The 21,434-nt window shown below is 43.5% G+C and overlaps 1 protein-coding gene across 1 annotated transcript in view; it reads left to right on the top strand.

Moving 5' to 3' along the window:
- Positions 1–1,013: 1,013 nt before the first annotated feature.
- The window catches only part of PROSER2 (proline and serine rich 2), a 39,166-nt gene continuing 18,745 nt past the window's right edge, over positions 1,014–21,434 (top strand). The window contains exons 1-2 of the mRNA XM_007129287.4: positions 1,014–1,134; positions 20,070–20,289. Coding sequence (XP_007129349.2) covers positions 20,152–20,289 — 138 coding nt within the window. The 5' untranslated portion in view covers positions 1,014–1,134; positions 20,070–20,151. The remainder of the gene's footprint in view (positions 1,135–20,069; positions 20,290–21,434) is intronic.

Raw genomic sequence — 21,434 nt, 5'->3', positions numbered from 1 at the left:
TGAGGATTAAGGACTGACAGAATTGATTCTCTCCTGGATTTGGTTCAGAAAGAGGGGGATAATAATACTTGCCTAATTAACTATAAGTGCGGTAGATTAAAGTGCTTTTTGTAAACATTAATTAAAGATGCAGGGCGTTAGATGAGGCCAATGTGTTATTAGTGAAAAAGTTTTCTTCCCTTTAATCAGGTATTTCCTCCTGGGGAGAGCAAAGAAATGATATAACGACTAAGGAATTGGGGCTCAGCCCCTAGTGCCACCAGTGACTCAGTCATCCTGTGCCACCAACTACTTCCTTTGTTTTCTGTAAAATGGGGATAAGCACAAACAGCACTTTGCAATACGGGTTTTATAATGTCTGCCATTTGAGTATATATCAAACACTATAATTAATAAAACCCTATAACTCTTGTCTTCTCCTTTCCTACAGAGTTGTCCCATCCCATGGAAACACCGGTAACATTAACTTCCACCAACTTACTGAAGCCTTCCACAACCAGCTATTAACCTCAGTGGATATTTCCATGGTGATAAAGAAGAAATGGCACCAAGGAATGGGGTCAAAATCTCTTGGACGAGTTTCTTCTCCTTTCTGAACCTCAGTTTTCCTCCTCTGTAAAATGGGGATAAGAAATTGGGGGTTGTTCTAAGGATTGAATGAAATAATGTGTGTGTGTTAAATGCCTTGTCCAAGGGTAATAAGAATTCGATACGTGGTAGTTATTATTGTCATTAAATGTAAAATAACCTCTCAAAACTGACCAAAGAGGGGGAAAAAAATGTCCCGTCTTATTCAGACTTTCAAATGCAAATCCCTATTTTTCCTCCGAGTGTTTAACTCAGATATGGGGCTGGAGTTTCCTCAGATCGTCCCCAATTCAAACCTCGCACCAACACCGAGAGGCGGCTGCGGGGCAGCGCCGGCGCGGGGGCCTGTCCCTTTAAATTCCCCGGGCGCGCGCCGTGTGAGTTTGGGGAGGGAGCAGCCGAGACCCGTCGGGAGCGCGCACGAGCGCGCGCGGCGGGGCGGCACGGGAAGGTTTGCGAGGCGCGCGCGGGCGGACAGGCGAACGGGCGGCGCTAGGGCTCGGCTCCCGCTGCGGTCCGGCTGGGCGCCTGCGGGACTCCTGCGAGGTGAGTGCGGACTTCTCGATCCCGGACAGGGTCGGAGGGCGGGAGGGCGTCTTGGCAGCCGATCCCCTCGTCTAGCACGTTGGTGAGCGGGGCGACGTTTGCAGCCGGTCGGGGGAGATCGGGGCTCTGGTGGGGTCCAGGGCGGGAAGGGCGATCCCCTTTCCTAGTGAGCCGGCTGCCTGCGCTTCCCGCGCGTCCCTGCGGGTGCCCTCCCGGCGGGGATCTCTTCTGCGCGCTCTCCCGCTCCTCCGCATCGCGTTCCTTGGAAGTTAGGAAGGGCTCTGGCGCCGTCCGAGGGGCCGTCGTCGACCCGGTGGCCTCCCACCCGGGAAACCCGGGGCCTCATTCGGGATCACGGGGGTCCGCGTGCGTCCGGCTCGGGGGCGGTGGGGAGGACGCGAGGCTTTCCGACTCCGAGGCTGTCCTGGCGGCGGGCGAAGGTGGTCCGTGGCACGGTTCTTGCTTTACGCGCAGAGGGGTCCGGGTTGTCCCAACACCCCTGGCCTGTCCCCACCGCCCTCCCCGGAGCCCCACTTGCCGCCGCAGCCGTCTAACTCCCAGGGCGCTGTGTCCCTTCCCCCGCGGAGAGGAGGGCGGGAGCCTCATATTGGCAGGAGGTGGCCGAAGCCACCTGTTAAACTTGGGTCCTGCGCAAAGTGACCAGTAGATTTTCGTCCCCACCCCCGCTCCCCAACCCCTGACCCCCAACAGGTAACTGAATCACGCGGGAACGTGTAGGATCAGCCGGTGAGCAGGGGCGGGAGGGATTAAAAAAAGAGAAGGCGATGTGGCCGATGTGATGCAAATAAAACAAACTCCAGAATTTCTCCAAAGCTTTGAAAGTTTCCCAGTATTGTTTCACGGAGTCTAAATTTAAGCACCTAGCCTTTTATTTTTTATTTTTTTCTTAAACCGCAGGAACTAACATCAGAAAACATTTAACTCTTTGCCAGGACCTACTTGGTGCAAAGCGAAAACTTAAGAGTAAAGGAAAATGATTTTTGTGTCTTTTCCCCCTAAACACAGTAGAACATTCAGGTCTGTTGCTGGAGACTGTAGAAAAAAGGTTCCTCTGGATCCAATTTTCATGCAGAACAATTTTTTAAAAATCTATATTTCTGAAAGATATAGAAACACCAAATCAGATATAAGTGTAAACGTGAGGAAAATGCTCACAGGAGAACCTAAGTTTATTAAAGATGCTTTTCTACTTTTTTTTTCAAGCACTACATTCTTACTGCTCTAGCATGCACTGAAAAGTCTGCCCTCAAAGCTCAGTGTCTGAATGTTACAGATTGTTTTTCTAGGTGGAGGAGGTATTTTGGTTCATGAGGCCAATGTGGAAATACAAACAAATGCCGTGTTTACTTGGGATTGGGCGGGAAGGGTGGAAGTTGTCTAAAATCTCTCTTGCCAAACTTGACAGTGTATGTATGGAATCTTGTGTATTTTCTTGCTCAGACCAGTAATAGCCATTTTTAAGGGACTGCGTATATGCCTTGGTAATAGCACTTCAGAGCTTTTTTTTACATTTTGGGGGGGAAAAATTTGGATGCTGATAATTTAAAAGTAACACATTTTCTCCATTACTAGAAATCAGAAAGCCAAAATCAGATAATTTAGAGAAGGCTGGAAAGAGGAAGGATGCTTTTAAGAAAACAGGCGGGTGTTTGACACCACGATGGCTCCCTTTGTGGCGGAGGGCGGGATTTGCTTGTTTTCCTGCAGGCCCTGCGTGTTCGTAAATTCATTCAGCAGCATTTTCAGGCCTGTTTGACCACCTTCAATGTGCTGAGTGCTGAACTAGTCATGGGACATACAGACACATCTAGATAACAGCCACACGGCCCAAACAGATTAAAACCAGATCGAGTAAGCCTTCATCAGGAGCTGAAGATACACCTGGCCCTGGTTCCAAAGTTCTCAGACACCTTAGGAGCCTGTGGTTGGCACCCTGTGTTGATTGTCAAGATCATCTCAAGTAACTACAGGAGAGAGAGCTGAGCCTTGAAGCCTGGGGGGAGACAGGGGAAAGGCTTGGGTGGAGCCGAACTGAGAACAGGGCACCCTCTGGAACAAGAGTTCAAGTGCGTCTTATCCACTTGGTTGTGGAAGGCCGCCAGTAGTGCCGTGGCATCCTAGAAGCATCCCAGAACCTGAGCCGCTGCCATCACTGGTGGAGGGTGGCTTTTCGTTTCAGTTTCCACTGCCCTCTCTGGTGGCAGTGTTGGTGGCTTCCCCACTGCCTGTGTGTTCTCAGGAGGATGGGCTGGGCAGCTCTACCCCTGGGACGCTGCAGCCTTCCCCTCTTGAATCTGAGTGGGTCCAGCTTCTGTTCACATTGACACAGTGGCGTCAGTACAGTGCAGTCACTGTAGCCACCTCTGTAGAGAACCACCCTGAAGCTGCACTTCTCAGTAACTCCGTTGTCCCCCTCCCAGACCCGCAGCATTAATCTTGAATCCTGTTTTGAGAAAGTAGGTTCTGGGTTTAAAATCCGTGCAGTCGGGATCGGTAGTAGAGGAATGTGTAGGGCAGAACATTCCGCCTTATTGGTTAGGGATGTGACTGCTCCTTACGAACTCGTATCTTCAGACTGGATATTTCCAAAGACCCTACCACTGGAAACACTTGGTTCTCTCTCTCTTTTTTTTTTGTAGTAAAATACATATAACATTGAATTTATCATTTTAGAGTGTACAAATCAGTGGCATTAAGTATATTCACATTATATGTGTTTGAGAAGAATGTGTTTTCTTTCATTTTGTTCTGTAGAGGGCTACAGATATCCGTTAAATGAACCTTATTAATTGCATCATTCCTCACTAACTTTGTGTCTGCTCAACATGTCAGTAATTGAGAGAGGTATGTGAAAGATCCCACTAGAATGGGATCTTTGTCGATATCTCCTTGTATTTGAGCTAAAAAATATTCTGAGACTATGTGTATAAACAGCTTTCTATTTTAATATCTAACAGTATGCATTTGTAAATTTATATTGTTAGACATGCAATGTCTAATAGGAATTGAATTTTTATCATAACATAGTTACTTTTATCACTAGTGAGGATTTTTGCCCTAAAGTCTCTTTTGTTTGACGTAGTATAGCCAGAAGTGATCTTTTAATTGTTGCTGTTGTTAATATTTGCTTGATGTCTTTTCCCATTTTTAAAAATTTTCTTTCAAATATCTTTACTAAGGTATAATTGACATTCAATAAACTGCACATATTTAAAGTGTAAAAAAGTACATTCACAATGTTTTGCAACTATCACCATTATCCAGTTCCAGAGCCTTTTCATCACCCCGAAAGGAAACTCCATACCCATTAAACAGTCACTCCCTATTTCCCCCCTGCTCCAGCCTTGGCAACCACTAATCTGCTTTCTGTCTCTATGGATTTGCCTTTCTGGATATTTCATGTTAATAGAATCATACAACATGTGTCTGGCTTCTTTCACTTATGATGCTCTCAGGATTTATCCATGTTGTAGCATGAATCAGTACTTCATTCCTTTTCATGGCTGAGTAGTAATAGTCCATTGCAGGAATGTATCACAGTTTGCTTATTCATTCATCAGCTCATGGACATTGGGTCATTTCCACCTTTTGGTTATTGTGAGTAGTGAAGTTGTGAGGAACCACCAAACTGTTTTCCACAGTAGCTGTACCATTTAACATTCCCACTAGCAATGTTGGAGGTTTCCAGTTTCTCCACATCCTCACCAACACTGTTATTTTCCATGTTTTTGTTTTTATTGCCACCCCAGTGGGCATGAAGTGGTGTCTCATTGTAGTGTTGATTTGCATTTCCCTAATGACTAATAATGATGAGCATCTTTTCATGGGCTTGTTGGCCACTTCCAGATTTTCTTTGGAGACAGGTCTATTCAAGGACTTGATTCTCTTTTGTGTTAGCTTTTATATCACCAGCATCTTGCATGTAAGTATCGTTATTTTTATAGGACTCAGTTTGTATAGTATACCTTCTCAAACCCTCATTCTATTGTTTTTTTTTTTTTTTTAATAAATAAAATAGTGTTTTGGTTTTTTAAGCAGATATTCATTTTTAATTATTATTTATTTCTCTTTGGCTGTGTTGGGTCTTCGTTTCTGTGCGAGGGCTTTCTCCAGTTGTGGCAAGCGGGGACCACTCTTCATCGCGGTGCGCGGGCCTCTCATTATCGTGGCCTCTCTTGTTGCGGGGCACAGGCTCCAGACACGCAGGCTCAGCAGTTGTGGCTCACGGGCCCACGGCATGTGGGATCTTCCCAGACCAGGGCTCGAACCCGTGTCCCCTGCATCAGCAGGCAGACTCTCAACCACTGCGCCACCAGGGAAGCCCTATTGTTTTGGTTTTGTTTCTTTCTCTGCTTTCTCTTTCTGGCTTCTGCTGCTCCTTCCAGGAGACCGGTTGTCTGACTAGTGCTTTTTTAATATTTAATATTCCACCTATTTTAGTTATTGGTCCGAGGGCCTGGGCTGTTCGTCTCTTCATTCAGCAGTATTTGTAGGCTGTTGGGCCACCTGCCATGTGCTGATCACTGAGTCGTCATTGCAGATATAAACCTACTACTCCTCATACGCTTCTCTTTTGGATGTTTGCAGATTGTATTTTATTTTTTTTAATTAACTGATTCATAGAGCCTGGCATAGGGAAAAAGAGCAGTACTTAACTCTCTCCACCAGAGGTTTCAATACCAAATAGCCGTGTAACCATCGGGTTCACCACTTTACCTTTGTGGACCTCGGTTTCCTGGTCTGTAAAACTGGGGGCAGGACTAAATGACTTCTCAGGCCCTCTCAGACCTTGAAACTGGAGATTATACATTCATGATTCACCACAGCTCTCCCTTACAAATGAGTGCATGTAAAATAGTTTATTTTGTAAAACTTAAAGGAATTATCTTGTGTGGGGAAAAAAAAAGATGCCTGTGCTCTTTTATACTAGACAGGTGAGTTTGGTCAGGTGCTGTTTTCCAAAATGGCACATTTGACATTTTCTGTGAAGATTCAGAGGGTCTGAAGAGCTTTCGCGAACATTTAAGTTCCTTCCGTGCTGGTAACAACTGGGAATATAGAGGTCAATGTGTGGTCCCCGCCTTCGAGAATCTTGTGATCTAGTAACAGAGATATAGGTGTCAAGTGGGAGTCTATCTCAGAGGCCCACAGGTCTTCAGGGAGCGGAGGATAGAGGTACCCTTTCTTTCAGGAGGATGTAACGGAACCAGGCCAAGAAGGGCAGGATAGTGGGATGTCAGAATGGTAGAACCGTGGCTTTGCTCATCATGCTGAAAAGTTTAGCCTTGAGTCTGGGGGCATGAACCGCTGACGGGTCACGAGTGGCCTGTGTTCTGCTGTGGACGAGACGTTTGTACACTGAGGCAGTAATTTGAGTTGAGCGGGGGGTTGAGGGTTGAGGAAGGGAGGCTAGAAAGATGAAGGAGATAAGACAGTACAGACAAGGGGATGGCGCTGAAAATGTCCAATGTTGAATAGAAGTTCTGGTGCAGAAAAAGTCCAAAAAAGCATTCTTCTGGAGTGGAAATCTAAAGCCTAAATCCAACTCTTTCTGACCTCAGTTTCCTCATATAACTTGTCCTCCACACATACTAGAGAACCAATGAATTTGTGGTCTGAGCTCCTGCTGATACAGGCAGCTTCACTTCATCAGTCAGATTGTCTGTAAAGTGTGTGTGAGGTGAACCTGTTGTGTATTTTTCCCCCCATTCGTTCCTTTGTGATTTCAGAGGTGTCATCTGAGGAAAAGCATTTTAGTATCAATATGTAATAAAGCCATACTGCGACCAAAATTGCATTTCAAGGAACACTTCGCTTTTTTACAATGTTAATTATCAATTCAGTTCCAAAACTGTTAGGTTAACCATAGAAAACTACCTATATTCAACTATTTTAGACCTACGCCAATGGCAGCTTCATACAATTCAATTTACTTACTGCGGGCCAGGGGTCTGACCCTTCCCTTCTCAACCGCTAGAAGAATGTTGCCAGGAACTTGAAAATTCACATAAAAATACAGTGTGTTAAATACTGTATTTCCTACCGAATGCTCATGTCAGTCTTGTTTTTCTTTTCCAAAGTGGTGAGGAGCCGGACAGCTTCAGTAGCCAAGGGGTCTTTGTCAAATTTTGAGTAATTTGAGTAATTATCAAATTCCACTGTTGATTCATTTAAGGTGCTGAGCTTTCTCTCAGAGAGGCTGATAGGCGGCCCTTGAAATGCTGACATCAGTATCATCTTAACTGTTGGTTAGTCATCCAATTTTTTCAACAAACATTCAGTTGTCCACATTTCTTTTCCTTTTTTTTTTCCAGTTTTTAAAATTGAAATATAGTTGATTTACAAAGTTGTGTTAGTTTCAGGTGTACAGCAAAGTGATTCAGATATATATATATATATGTATTTTTCAGATTCTTTTCCCTTATAGGTTATTATATAATACTGAGTAGAGATCCCTGTGCTATACAGCAGATGCTTGCTGATTATCTGTTTTATACTGGTTTTCCCCATTTCTTTTTTTTTTTTCTGGCTACGCCCCGCACCTTGTGGGATCTTAGTTCCCTGACCCGCACCCCCTGCATTGGAAACACAGAGTCTTAACCACTGGACCGCCAGGGAAGTCCCCCAATTCTTGAAAAAGTTCTGAAAGCCCCTTGTCTCTTCCCCTCTATTAAAACTGGGGTAGGAGTTTGCACCCAGGGGCCTGGATTTGCAGGTAGGGAGTTGAGTGCTTTGTTCCTGCGTTGCAGGAGGTGTCCAGGAAGAGGGAGGAGAGAGCCTCTGGAGACGCACGCTGGTAAAGAGATTGGGGAAGACAGGGTCGCAGTGGACTGACCCAGCAGGAGGTCTTGTGGGAGCTTTGCCCCGCTCAGGTTTGGATTTAAATCTGTTCAGCCTGAGATAAGAAATGTAAATCAGATCTTGGCTTCCAGTCTAACCAGGTGTTGTAAATACCAGCGCGGGATGAACATGCTCTTGGTCAGCTTTATTTTTGCTGTGAGGAGGAATGAAAAACTCAGCTAAGAATTTTTTTGAGCTTCTCAGAAGAAAGAAGAAGCATTATAAAACAATAAGGTATAATTATTATGACAAGCAAGATGGTCTACATTTTAGCTCCCCGGAGTAGGGCATAGTGCGTGCTCTGGTGACGTTTGCTGAATAAATAAAGAGAAAGCACACAAGCTTGTTTAACGAAACAAGAGCAACTTAAGCTGGGATTTTTCCTTTGATTTTTTTTTTTAATTTGTTAAACAATCCAGAAATGCAGTAGGCATATAGAATGTAAATTTTTTTTAATCAGCCCAAAATCAAAATTTGAAGTGTCTACTTTTGCAAACATTTCATCAAATGTAACTAGATTTTCCTCCTGTTGATGCTTTTCTGTTTGCTTCTTCCTGGGTCATTACTTTTTGTTATTAGTAACAAAACTCAAATCTGGTTAAGGTTTTTTCAGGTGAGGATTTACGTTGGGAAAATCTGATTTCCGAATCTTCTGTTCAGTGGTAGTACACTGGTGGTGGGAGACTTCTTCCCTGGGGCCTGTTAACCAGCCTGCCTGGCTGAGGCCTCTGCTGTTTTGAAAGTGTTTGCTTATAAGTAGGCAAATCGGTTACTTTCATGTGGCATACGCCCTTAAGTAAATTAATTACTGCCTCCTATTAATAGTTGAAACTATTCACAATTGAGAAGATCTGAAACCAACCTTGTTTTTTACATTGTTCAGTAAGAGTTTTTCCAAAAAAAAAACAAAAAAAAAAAACAACCTCTAAATGAAAGCATGCTAATTCTTCTGGAGAAGTAAAACTACCAGCCTTTGAAATGTTTGTCTTTAATACCCTTGAGTGCCAGTTAAGAGTTTAAGGTCCTAAGTTCTTACAGCAGACATTTTCAGAAGTAAGGGAAAAAACCATTCAGAGAAAAAAGCAAAGGAAAAGGAATGCTAAACCATTGACCATGTCAACCGTTTAAAACACCAGACAAAATTAAGCCTCCACCCCCAGCTCTCCCAGAAACAACCAGCCTCTACCTGAAAGATTTCCCTTTGATGTTCTGTCCTGGGATCCAGTTCTAGTTTGCTAGTTTGCTTAGTGAGTATTTTTTGGAAGCATTCTTTTCTTTCCAAGGCTTTTGTTTTCTGGATATGGAGAAAGAGCCCATACTAAAGAATAGTTACTACTTATTTATTTTACTTCAGCTGTTTATTTGTGTAGAGGCCCATTTTAGAAGTTAATGTTGGTCATGGTTACACCTGTGGATGTATAGTGTGTGTATTCATCCTGATACTTATCACATGTTAATATCGGGAAGCATTACTGGCTTAGTGTGTCCGATGTTATTGGTGCCAAGTTTTTAACAGATCATTATTTGTGTTTAAAGTTACTCCCCTCCTGCTCCACATTTGCCCTTGATTGGAATATAAAGGTTGACTGAGAGTAATTTCTCATAAATTTCAAGGCTTTGGTCTCTGAATATGATAGAAGGATAAAGGACAGTTACTACAACAAAGTTAACATGTCTGAAACGACTCCTACATGTTCAAACTTTTCTTCTACATCAAAGGTCTGTTTTAAGGATACTCTCACGGTTTTAGAGTTTTAAAATATAAATTTTGTGTTCATAGCAGCACTATTTACAATAGCCAAGACATGGAAGCAACCCAAGTGCCCATCAACAGATGACTGGATTAAAAACCACGGTATATATGCAATGGAATATTACCTAGCCATAAGAAAGAATGAAATACTGCCATTTGACATAGTGTGGGTGGACATAGAGAGTATTTGCTTAGTGAAATAAGACAGAGAAAAACTAATACTATATGATATCACTTACACATGGAATCTAAAAAATAATACAAATGCATGTATATACAAAACAGAAACAGACTCACAGACATAGAAAACAAACATGATTACCAAAGGGGAGAGGGGGGAAGGCAGGGACAAATTAGAGGTATGGGATAAATAGATACAAACTACTATACATAAAATAGATAAGCAACTAGGATATACTGTATAGCACAGTGAATTATAGCCATTATCTTACAATAACCTATAATGGAATATAATCTGCAAAAAATACTGAATCACTATGCTGTACACCTGAAGCTAACGCAATATTGTAAAGCGACTGTACTTCCATACAAATTTTTAAAAAAATAAATGAAACATAAATTTTGGTTAAGTAACAGATACTAAGTCAATATTTTGGGATAAATATTTTCCAAAATCCTGTGGCTATAGTTTTAAAAAAAGAGAGAGAGTTGCCTGCAAGTCTAGTCTAACTGAGGAAAAGGAATTACGAGCATAGTGAAATCTGACGTGATGAGTTGTATCAGAGGGACAAAGGTGGCATCATGTGGTTAAAAAGTGGTGGAAAGTAAGCAGTAGGTACTGGAGGAGCCAGGCGATGGCAGCACCCGAAGGAAGGCTCGATGGGGTTTGCCGTCGTTCATGAGCCAGGCTTTGAGGATGGGGAGGAGAGGGAAGGGAAAGCAGTCCAAGCGTGGCTCACGCCCGAGCAGAGCATGAAGGAGACCCGGCTGGATAAAAGGGTTCCTACTGTGGGAATAAGTGTGAAGAGACAAGGTTAGGCCAGATTCCAGACACACTTTAAAGCCCTGTGTTCTTACAGCTCCTTGGCAGGATTGGTTAGGAAAGCGAAAACGGTGCCCGCTTTGATAGGCCTGTGGTCCCAAAAGGAATCCAGGATTTCAGAAAAGTTAATTAGGTCTTTGCAGTTCACTGGTGAATGTTGCACTGCATCTTTTTTTTTAATTATTATTATTTTTTTAAATTTTAATTATTTATTTTTGGCTGCGTTGGGTCTCAGTTGCTGCGCGCGAGCTTTCTCTAGTTGCGGCAAGCGGGGGCTACTCTTCATTGCAGGGCGCGGGCTTCTCATTGCGGTGGCTTCTCTTGTTGTGGAGCACCGGCTCAAGGCGCGACGGCTTCAGTAGTTATGGCACGCGGGCTCAGTAGTTGTGGCCCACGGGCTCTAGAGTGCAGGCTCAGCAGTTGTGGTGCACGGGCTTAGTTGCTCCGCGGCATGTGGGATCTTCCCCGGACAGGGCTCAAACCCCTGCATTGGCGGCAGGCGGATTCTTAACCACTGCGCCACCAGGGAAGCCCTGTTTTAGTTTTAACAAAGTTTTTGAGGGCAGAAAACTTGGAAGAAAATGAACTACAGGACCCCAAACGACTTTTACCTGCCTACCAGGTCAGCTCTGTCCATTTGTGTCTAAATGTGCATCTTGGGTACTGAGAGGGATGGGAGGGGCCAGAGACTGTCCTTTATGTGTGAAATGGGAGGTGGGGCTGAGAGTTGTGTTGCGTTATCAGGTGTGTTGTCATAACTAGAGCACAGTCATTTCTATGGAGTTCATCTATAAATTATTTTTAGGGGGAGAAATGAAATGATTAGTCTAAGAATTTTATTCAAGCCGTAATTAAGTTGAATAGTAGAAAAGAAAGAATATCAGGACTCCGTTTCCTTTTAACGTATGGATTAGGTTAATAAAACAATATAAAGGAGTCTTGGCATCGATTACCGCTTCATCTTCTAGGTAATTTCTCATTATAAAACTCATTTTTGTTAATGCACGTCACTTCCATAAAAACAGGGATGAGCAGAGAACCAGACAGAAAACTCTAGAAGCTATAGAAAACTATAAAAGTAGGACCCCTGTCTTCTTTGTTTGTGTAAATCAGAGCAAAGTACATCAGTACATGTTCAGACAAACAAAGGTTGTCAAAAACTGCCAGCATTAAGGCCAAACAAGGGCTATTTTGTGCTTTCTGATTATTTCATCTAAGAGTGTGTACACTCCATGAAAAATGGCTCTTTCTTTACTTTCGCCCACTGCTTAACCATAGGAAAAGCCCATGAGTGGTAATGAGCTGGGATGACTCAGAAACAGTTCCCACTGGGAAGCTCCTTCATTTTTAATGTCCTTGAAGGTCAAGAAGAACATATCTTTTTGAAAGCGGCTTGGCCATTAAATCATCATACTGGGGTTTCTCAGGAGATAGTCTTCAAGGTAATTTCTGTCCTAAGATTCTTTTTCTAGGTTTGGGAACAAATCTTCCCAACATTCCTGTGAATGGAGAATGAGATGATGAAAGAGTGGGATGGAGGTTTGCACATGGGTCTGGCCCTTGTGGATGGCCCAATATGGGAAGGGGGTGTTTTTAAAAAGCTCATTTCTCCTCCTTTCCCAGCTAAGCTGTGCTTCTGCTGACTGTACCGTAGCTGTGGTGGTTCATAGTGGTGTCTAGACAGGAGTCGGGGTCTCTAAGCCTGATCATAGCCCACGGGGTTCAGAACCCTAAGACCCAACCTTTCTTTTCTTTTGTGAAGCGTTTGCCTTGGCTTTGAGTTGGAGCAGTTCTCTTTTTAGTGTAACGCAGACATGCTAAGCAAAATTAGTTCCACATCACTTGGTTAAGGAGGATCATTTTCCCCTTCGTGTTCAGAACTGCAAAGACAATAATCACCCTTGTGATTTTGTTTAGCATGTCTGCAGGGAGTCTAAGTCTCAGAAGACGTGATTCCCTTCCTCCCACCAAGTGGGACAAAGCTTAGTAGTTGAATGTAAGGGAGCTTATCTATTTGTTCCAGTTTAGATTCTTAGGTAAATTGGATTGGGTCAACCTTTCCCTGGCTAATTTTGAGCTAAATTATGATCCAAGAAAAGTTTAAATTCAGGGTTTCTCCTTCCTAGTTAAGCCAGACCACCTTCAGCGTTTCCCTCCTAAATTGCCCCAGGGTTTCTAGATTATGGGTGTCTCCTCTGCTTCTCTCATTAAATCCAAACTCATCTGTCCTGTGTCATCTCCTGAGATCTGGACTTTTCACAGTTCCCCAGGTGATAAAATGATCTAATAAATCATTATTATTCAAACCTGCAGGAAATCTTCCTTATTGTTTTTCCGGCAGTAAGAGGTGTGTAAGAAAACAGTGTCGTGGAGCAGACCAGGTGTAGACTATAGTACGGTCGATGTGTGCCCCGCCGCCCATCCACCCATCCGCACCACTGAGATGTGTCCCTGGTTATGGATGTAAAATACAGGGCTGTGTGTGCTTTAAATGTATACACATGGATTGCGCTGACTCTAATTATAACTTTTCACTCCCTACATTTCAAGATCCATCACGCCATCGTCCAATTGATTGCTTCTGACCGATGAACAGTATTCCATTGTAAAAGGTTTACCTTGTTTTTGCTTATTCTTGGAGTTCATCTTTTGTTAAATCTTTTCCCAAGTAATATAATGTATATATACATATATGCATCTTTATTTTATGCTATTTTAAATTAATTAATTATGGCTGCGTTGGGTCCTCGTTGCTGCACGTGGGCTTTCTCTAGTTACGGTGAACAGGGTCTACTCTTCGTTGCGGTGCGCGGGCTTCTCATTGCGGCGGCTTCTCTTGCTGCTGAGCACGGGCTTTAGACGTGCGGGCTTCAGTAGTTGTGGCACGTGGGCTCAGTAGTTGTGGCTCCCGGGCTGTAGAGCGCAGGCTCGGTAGTTGTGGCGCACGGGCTTAGTTGCTCTGTGGCATGTGGGATCTTCCTGGACCAGGGATCAAACCTGTGTCCCCTGCATTGGCAGGCAGATTCTTAACCACTGCGCCACCAGGGAAGTACAATTTTATGCTATTTTTTAATGGTATCTTTTTTAGTTGTTGTTTGTGGCTAGTATATAGAAATTGATGATTTTTTTTTTTGTATATTGGTTTATCCCCAGTGACTTTGTTAAACTCTTACTGATTCTAATAATTTGACAGAATTTTGGAGTTTTCTACAATGACTGTAATTATATGTGAATAATAACATCTTCCTTTTCAAGCCCTATACATTTTTTTTCTTGCCTTATATGTGGGTTATGACTTAGTATACAATACATCCTTTTTTTTTTTTTTTTTGGGGTGGGGTACGCGGGCCTTTCACTGTTGTGGCCTCTCCTGTTGTGGAGCACAGGCTCCGGACGCACAGGCTCAGTGGCCATGGCTCACGGGCCCAGCCGCTCCGCGGCATATGGGATCTTCCCGGACCGGGGCACGAACCCGTGTCCCCTGCATCGTCAGGCGGATTCTCAACCACTGCGCCACCAGGGAAGCCCCCTAGTATACAATATAGAATAGAGGATGGGATGGTGGTAATGGGAATGGTTTTAATGTTTTGCCATCAAAGATGATGTTTGCTATAATTTTTATGGATATCTTTTATTGGGTTAAAAAAGTTCTCTTCATAATTTGTGAAGTTTATTTTTAAATTATGCATAATATTAAATTCGTCCAATGCTTTTTGTCATCTATTGAAATGACTCTATGACTTTTCTCCGTTAATCAATTAATGTTGTACTGTATGTTGGAAAATCAACGTTATTCCAACCTTGCATTCTTGGGATTAAGTCATCTTGGTCATTATTTGCTTTCTAGATCCAGCTTACTAATAATTTTGTTTAGGACTTTTTGTATCTGTGTTCATGAATGACAGCAGCCTATAATTTTTTCTTCTTTATACATTCTTGGGTTTCGGCATCAAGGTTTTAATAGCCTCAAAATGAGATGAGTTTGTTTCTACTTTTTCTCTTCTCTGCAGAAGTTTGTGTAAACTTAGAGTTATTTGTTTCTTGAATGTTTCATAAAACTCTCTAGTAAAACTTTCTGGATGTGCTGTTTTCTTTGTTGTAAGATTTTTATATAATGATTCATTTTCTTTAATGATTATACTACTATTCAGATTTTTTCTTTTATTCTTGGTTTTAGTTTCAAGGAGATCTTCTCTTAGGAATTTGTCCATTTCATCTATCTTTTCAAATTTACTGGCATAAAATTGTTTATAATACCCCCTTTTCAATACCTGTGGCATCTATAGTTACATTTCCCTTTTCGTTCTGATATTGTTTGTCTATTTTTTCTTGATTAGTTCTGCCAAAAGTTTGTCAATTTTATTAGCATTTTCAAAACAATAAATTTTGAAATTTAGTTCTCTATTGTATGTTTTTCTATTTATCTAATTTCACATTCTTTTTTTCCCCTGTCTATTCTGTGTTTATTCTTTTGGTTTTTTTCTAATTTAAACGTTACTTCCTTGGTTCATTAAATTCCAGCCTTCTTTTCTAACACTGTAAGCATTTAAGTGATGTTTTAGCTACATCCCACAGGTTTTGATATGCAGTATTTTTATTATCATGTAGTTCTAAATACTTTCTACTTTCTAATAATATTTCTAAGAGTTACTTAGAAATATAAATTCCTAAAGACATGGATTCTTCTGATTATCTTTAGGTCACTGACTTCTAATTTAATTGCTTTGTAGTAAAATAATGTGTTTTCTGATGCCACCAGTCTTCTGAAATTTGCTGAGACTTGATTTCTGGCCCAGGATGCCATCAGTTTCCATAAGTATTCTATGTGAACATGAAAAAATATGTATTAAAAAGTTGCTTCTGGGCTTCCGTGGTGGCGCAGTGGCTGCGCGTCCGCCTGCCGATGCAGGGGAACCGGGTTCGCGCCCCGGTCTGGGAGGATCCCACGTGCCGCGGAGCGGCTGGGCCCGTGAGCCGTGGCCGCTGAGCCTGCGCGTCCGGAGCCTGTGCTCCGCAACGGGAGAGGCCGCAACAGAGGGAGGCCCGCATACCACCAAAAAAAAAAATAAAATAAAAATAAAAAGAATCTTTTTTTGGAGTAAGTAGGTATGGGGGGGGTGGTATTTATGTTTTTCCGCATACCACAAAAAAAAAAAAAAAAAAAAAAAAAAGTTGCTTCACTTAGTATGTTGTAAGTGTCGCTTAGATCAATCTTGTTAATTGTGTTGTGTAAATCTTCTTTATTCCCAGTCTGCTGGATTTATCTATTGTTGAGTGGTGTGCAGAAATCTCCCACTATAATGGTGGGTTTATTAACTCGTGTTATTTATATTTGAGGTACATGCAGGTACATCGAAATTTTTATCATTTTGAAGTAATCCTCTTTGTTTCTAGTAATTCACTTTTGCCTTCATTTCCTTTGTCTGATCTTACTGTAATGATTCCAGCTACTTCCTATCCATCCATTTCTCCCTCCCCACAGGCAGCCTTTGTTGGAATTTTTCTCGTGTATCCTTCCAGAAAGATTCTATGCACATCAAAGCATAAACATAGATATTTTTCATTTATTTCCCTATACACATGGAAGTATACTAGACTCTGTTCTGTCCTTTAGCTCTTTCCAGACTCCAAAATGTGTCCCGGAGAACACTGAGAGGCCTCCTCCTTCTTTTAAATCGCTTGTCCTGATTGCTTTTAGGCTGTCCCCCTGGTGCTGTCACCCTCCCAACTGTTGCCAGAGTCATCTTTCTAACCTATAAATGTGATGCTGCCTGTCTCCAGGGCTCCCCATCACCTGTGGGTGAAGTTCAAGATTCAAGTCCCTCTTCGCTCGGGTCCACTTCTCCGTGTGCCTCTATTTGCACCTTCACCCCAGCCACTCACGACTTTTCAAATAGGCCATGTGTTGCTTACTCTCCTTCTGTGTTTGGAATGCCCAGCACGGTTTGTTTAAACCTGAAATCTCAAACATCTCTTATTGCTGGCCTTTCTGAAAGTCTCTGAGCCCTCCCGGGGAGTATGGGCACCTTCCCCCCGCTCCCATGTGCCCTATCTTGGCGCTGAACACAGTGATGCATCCGTCCTCCATTAGAGTTGGCACCATGTGGCAGAATTACTTGTGGAACTTGATAAAAATGCACATGCTCAGCTGTTACCCCCACAGATGTATTCAGTAGATCTGGTTCTGACCCGTTGCTGGATTAAGTTCCTCTGGGGAGGAGATGCCTCTTACCCATCGGTCTTTCTCTAGTACCTGGAATCTGCCCCATATGAAATAGAAGAACAGTAAACATCAGAAGAACATGCTAAGACTAGAAAGGAATATAGGGTTCTAAGTGAAGCAAGGATTGATTGATTGATAGGACAAACTTTGATTCTGCAGCCTGTGGGGAGTGGGTTGAAGGTGATTGCTTTTAGGAGAGTGGTGACATCACAGCGGTGTTTCAAGATTAATCCAGCAGAAGAATACAGCAAAAGGATGGCCAAGAGTGGAAAAAGCAAGAACAGTCAGATGTGGTAAAAATGGTCCTGAACTCGGGAGGGGGACCAGAAAGGAAGTGGATCCAACTGACATTGGGCAGGAAAAATCAACAGGGCTGGGCAGCTGGTTGGTTGTGAGTGGCAGGGATAGCGAGGGGTCAAAGGTGTCCCCAGAGCTGTTTGTGTGACGAGGCTGAAAGCCACTGTGCCTGAGGACGGGTATTTGACAAGATGACTCATCTCTGGGGTTTGGTGAATAGTGGAAGGACCTAGCTCCTTGGGCTGCTCTGCAGACCTGACTGTGGCCATCTGGAACTTTGACGGAGTGGGGTGATAGTGGGAGGAGGGCTGGATGCCTTCCATCCAGGCCATTCTAGGTCTTTCTGGAATGTACAGGGGAGGATGAAGAGGAGGAGCTGCCTTCCTCTCTGGCTCCAGTGCACTCACTTTGGAGGTTCACTTGCCCCACCAGCTCCACCAGTTCCACCAGCACCATCAACTCGGATGGCTGCTGTGCCCTGACCGGCCGTGCTCGGCAGAGAGAGATTTACCAAGACTGTAGATCACTTGTGACCTTCAACCTTACCAGAAAAGGATGTTACTAGTAAATACCGAGCAACAAACACAGGAAGCCCAAGAGAATAAACAGAAACACGCACACGCGGCTCTAGTTTCCCTTCGTGGTGCTAGCTTGTGGCGCCCCCGTAGTAAGCCTGCTCTGCGCCCTCTGGGAGAAGTCGGTTTCTTCATCTATGGAGCCCTCTTAGTCCCACCCTGGCCTCCCTTTTCTAAAGTGCACTGTTAGCAAACACAAAAAGTGAGCCCTTGTTTGGGCAAGGAGATACTGTGAGGTGGTCATGACCTCACAGACTCACGGCTCTGGCCGCTCTGTCAGACGGATCTGCTCCTGCTTCTTTATCTCACGCTCTCCCCTTTCCAGTGCAGACCTTGCCCCCCCGCTCAGAAATCCACTCCCCATAGTGGCTCACCCATGGAATTCTATATTTTTGGCTCCTGGGGAACTAGGACCAGGGAGCCCCTGGTTCTCAATTCCTTAAGAGAGAAAGAAGACTGACAGCTTGAGCCTGTGAAGGATATTGAACCAAGGTTTCCACTTTCTCCCCAACAGACTCTGCCTTCTGGAGAATTCTGATTAGCTTCCTCATCTTCTTTCATGGGAATAATTAGTGGAAGTCTAAACACTACAGTTTTACAGCATCAGAATAGCTTTTAAAACGCTAGTAGCACAGGAGAAAGGCGTGCTCTTGGATGGTGTAGTCAGTTACCACCCTTCGCCCCACGGAGGGACCCAAGTGCTGTCTCATTGCACAGATCCGGAGCCAAGTTCCAGGTCCTGCCCCACCGAGCACACGGTCCCCCGGGTCCCTCACTGGAGGTGAATCAGTACCTCGCTTCCCGTCTTTCCTCTCACTGTCGTCAGGGGAAGACTCACTGCCTGCCCCCACCCCCCCCCCAGATCGCACCTATGGTGGTTTTAGTTCACGTGCCCCTCGGGATTCTTTAGGGGCTCGTAAGGCCACCTGGAGGTGCTTTCAGTCTAGGGAGGGGTGAGCATCTATTTCCTCACTTGCCGTAACATCAAGTCATATGTAATGGACAGGACGCATATTCCCTTATTCCCTACTAGCCTTCTTTGGTCTTCTGGAAGGTTTTGTTGAACTCAGTTGTTTGTTGTTCAGGGGCTGAGCTGAATTTCCTGCTGGAACAGTCAGAGACTGTATGAGACTAGGGCTCGGGGGGGACAGTTTCAGTGTCCTTGTTCCTGAAAGTGGGAACATGAACTTCCCGATGGTATTAACTGATGGGACCTTAGCATTTTATGTAGAAACTGCAGTAGCATCATGGCCTCCAAAGAGTCTGGAATTTCGGAGATGTCAACCAAACTTCCATTAGTAATTTGTTAGCTCTTGTCACTTTACCTCAACTCTGAACTGTAACGAGGCTGGAAAAGGAACCATAATTTTGTGGTGTCTGAGGCAGAAAAGAATAGAATTTATAAGCAGTACAGGGAAAGCCTGAGTCTGAGTGTGACGGAGCGTGAAAGTACAGACCCGAAGAGCAGAGGACAGCGCCAGAACATTATTTCATCAAATTTTCAGCACGAAAGAAATTTTTAGTACACCCATCTTTCCTTAAAAATAATTCTTACTACTACTCAACCATAAAAAAGAATGCTATAATGCCATTTGCAGCAACATGGATGGACCTAGAAATGATCATACAGTCAGACAAAGACAAATATCATATGATATCACCTATATGGGGAATCTAATATATGAACTTATCTACGAAACAGAAATAGACTCACAGACATAGAGAAGAGACTTGTGGTTGCCAAGGAGGAGAAGGGTGGGGGAAGGGTGGATTGGGAGCTTGGGGTTAGCAGGTGGAAACTATTATATATGGGAGGGATAAACAACAAGGTCCTACTGTACAGCACAGGGAAATATTGATATATTCAATATCCTGTGATAAACCATAATGGAAACGAATATAAAAAGAAATATATAGGTATGTATAACTGAATCACTTTGCTTGTACAGCAGAACTTAACACAACATTGTAAATCAACTATACTTCAGTAAAAAATAAAATAAAAATAATTCTACGTCTTCATAATGGAGAAGGAGATACAGGAGAAATGGAAATGAGCATATCACCAAACAAGCTGACTTCGGGGGTCCTAATTATCTTAGTCCTAACGGTCGAGGCTGTGGACCAGCCGACTGTATCTCGTGACGCCTGTTCGTCCTGGGGGAATGAGGCCTTCGCTGTCTGAGCTCACTAACCCTTGTCACCTTGTGCTTACTCCTCCAGAGGTGACCCACTACTTGGGCATGGGACACCGGCCCCTTCCCCGCTTCCTGTGATTGAGCCAGCGGCTGGGGTTACTGTGGGGATGCCTGTCCATCACCAGAAGTCAGACTCTTGGGAGATGGACCCTGACTTGTTGCCCGGCTGCAGGCTCGGCGACCTGAGCGGGGGGGGCAGTCTGGAGAGTCGGACCAGCAGCTCTCGTTCCAGAAGTCTCACTCTGGTGAGTCCCTGTTTCCCTGGTGCTCTGTGTGCTTGAATGTTGGCTGATTTCGCCCCCCTATCAGGAGTATCTTACCACATCCTTTTGGGGTAACTAGCTTGACGTCTTGGAATACTCACTCTCTGAAGCGGCATTTCAGTGTGAATCGTATCAAGTTTTGCACAAAATCCAGAGCAGTGATAACTTGGCTGCTAAGACCCAGAGCACGCCATGCCTGAAGGTGGCCACCAGCCCAGGCTAGGGCGCCTGCCTTTCAGGTCCAGTGACTGGAAGAAGGGAAACACCTCACAGAATAACATCAAATTCACTTTAAAACAGATGTTTAAGTCCTTTACAAATGTAAATGCTTTCCTATCCCTTTCTCTCGGCATCCAGACCTTTACGTAAATGTCAACAAGCTTTGGGAACTTTCACAAAAAGTCTGTAAAGTTAAGAGATGATCTTTTGGCCCTCTCCACCCCTCAGGGTATTCACCTTTCAGGATGGAGACCTTCATATTCATAGAGGGAAGGTCAGGAGAGAGTCCACCTTGGATCTCAATAAAAATGGTCCATTGTTCATCTCAGCCCATCTTCAATGGGAGCACAAATTTTCTAAAGATACACCAATCCCTAAAATTAACCCCAGCTATGCTGAACATAAGAAAGAAGTGAACAGAGGGCAGTTAATAGTAACAATAGAATTTTATAGGCTCCTACTTGCATATTTTCTTTTTTCAATCACCATGGTAAGTATGTAATAAATATTATTTGATTCGCCAAAGGAAAAATATATTACAAATTACTCTCTGAATATCTGAGAATCTGTAAATCCTTAAGAATAGAGAATTTGGGACTAATTTTTTAATTTAAAAACTGTATTTAAAGAATATGTTAAAAGAATAAGTAGAAAGACATACAGATTAATACTCCAGTCATTAGTGGAGTCTATTCTCCAAAGCACAGTTAGGAAGCAGCTCTGCTCTGATGTAGAGGGTATTTCTAAAACATGGCGTGGATAACTTAGGAACCATAGTCTAAAGGGCCACCCTGTGTGCGTGGGGAGGGAATAAAGTCGAGAATGGTCGTCAGATGACCTCAGTCTCTGAGGAAATGGGTATAGTGCATTATGAGTCAGTGCTCGAATTATTTTCTTGCCTTTCACGT

This window comes from Physeter macrocephalus, chromosome 11 (assembly GCF_002837175.3).
Source record: "Physeter macrocephalus isolate SW-GA chromosome 11, ASM283717v5, whole genome shotgun sequence".
Classification (NCBI taxonomy): domain Eukaryota; kingdom Metazoa; phylum Chordata; class Mammalia; order Artiodactyla; family Physeteridae; genus Physeter; species Physeter macrocephalus.
The sequence above is the reverse complement of the archived record's forward strand: the minus strand, read 5'-3'. Positions and strand labels throughout refer to the sequence as shown.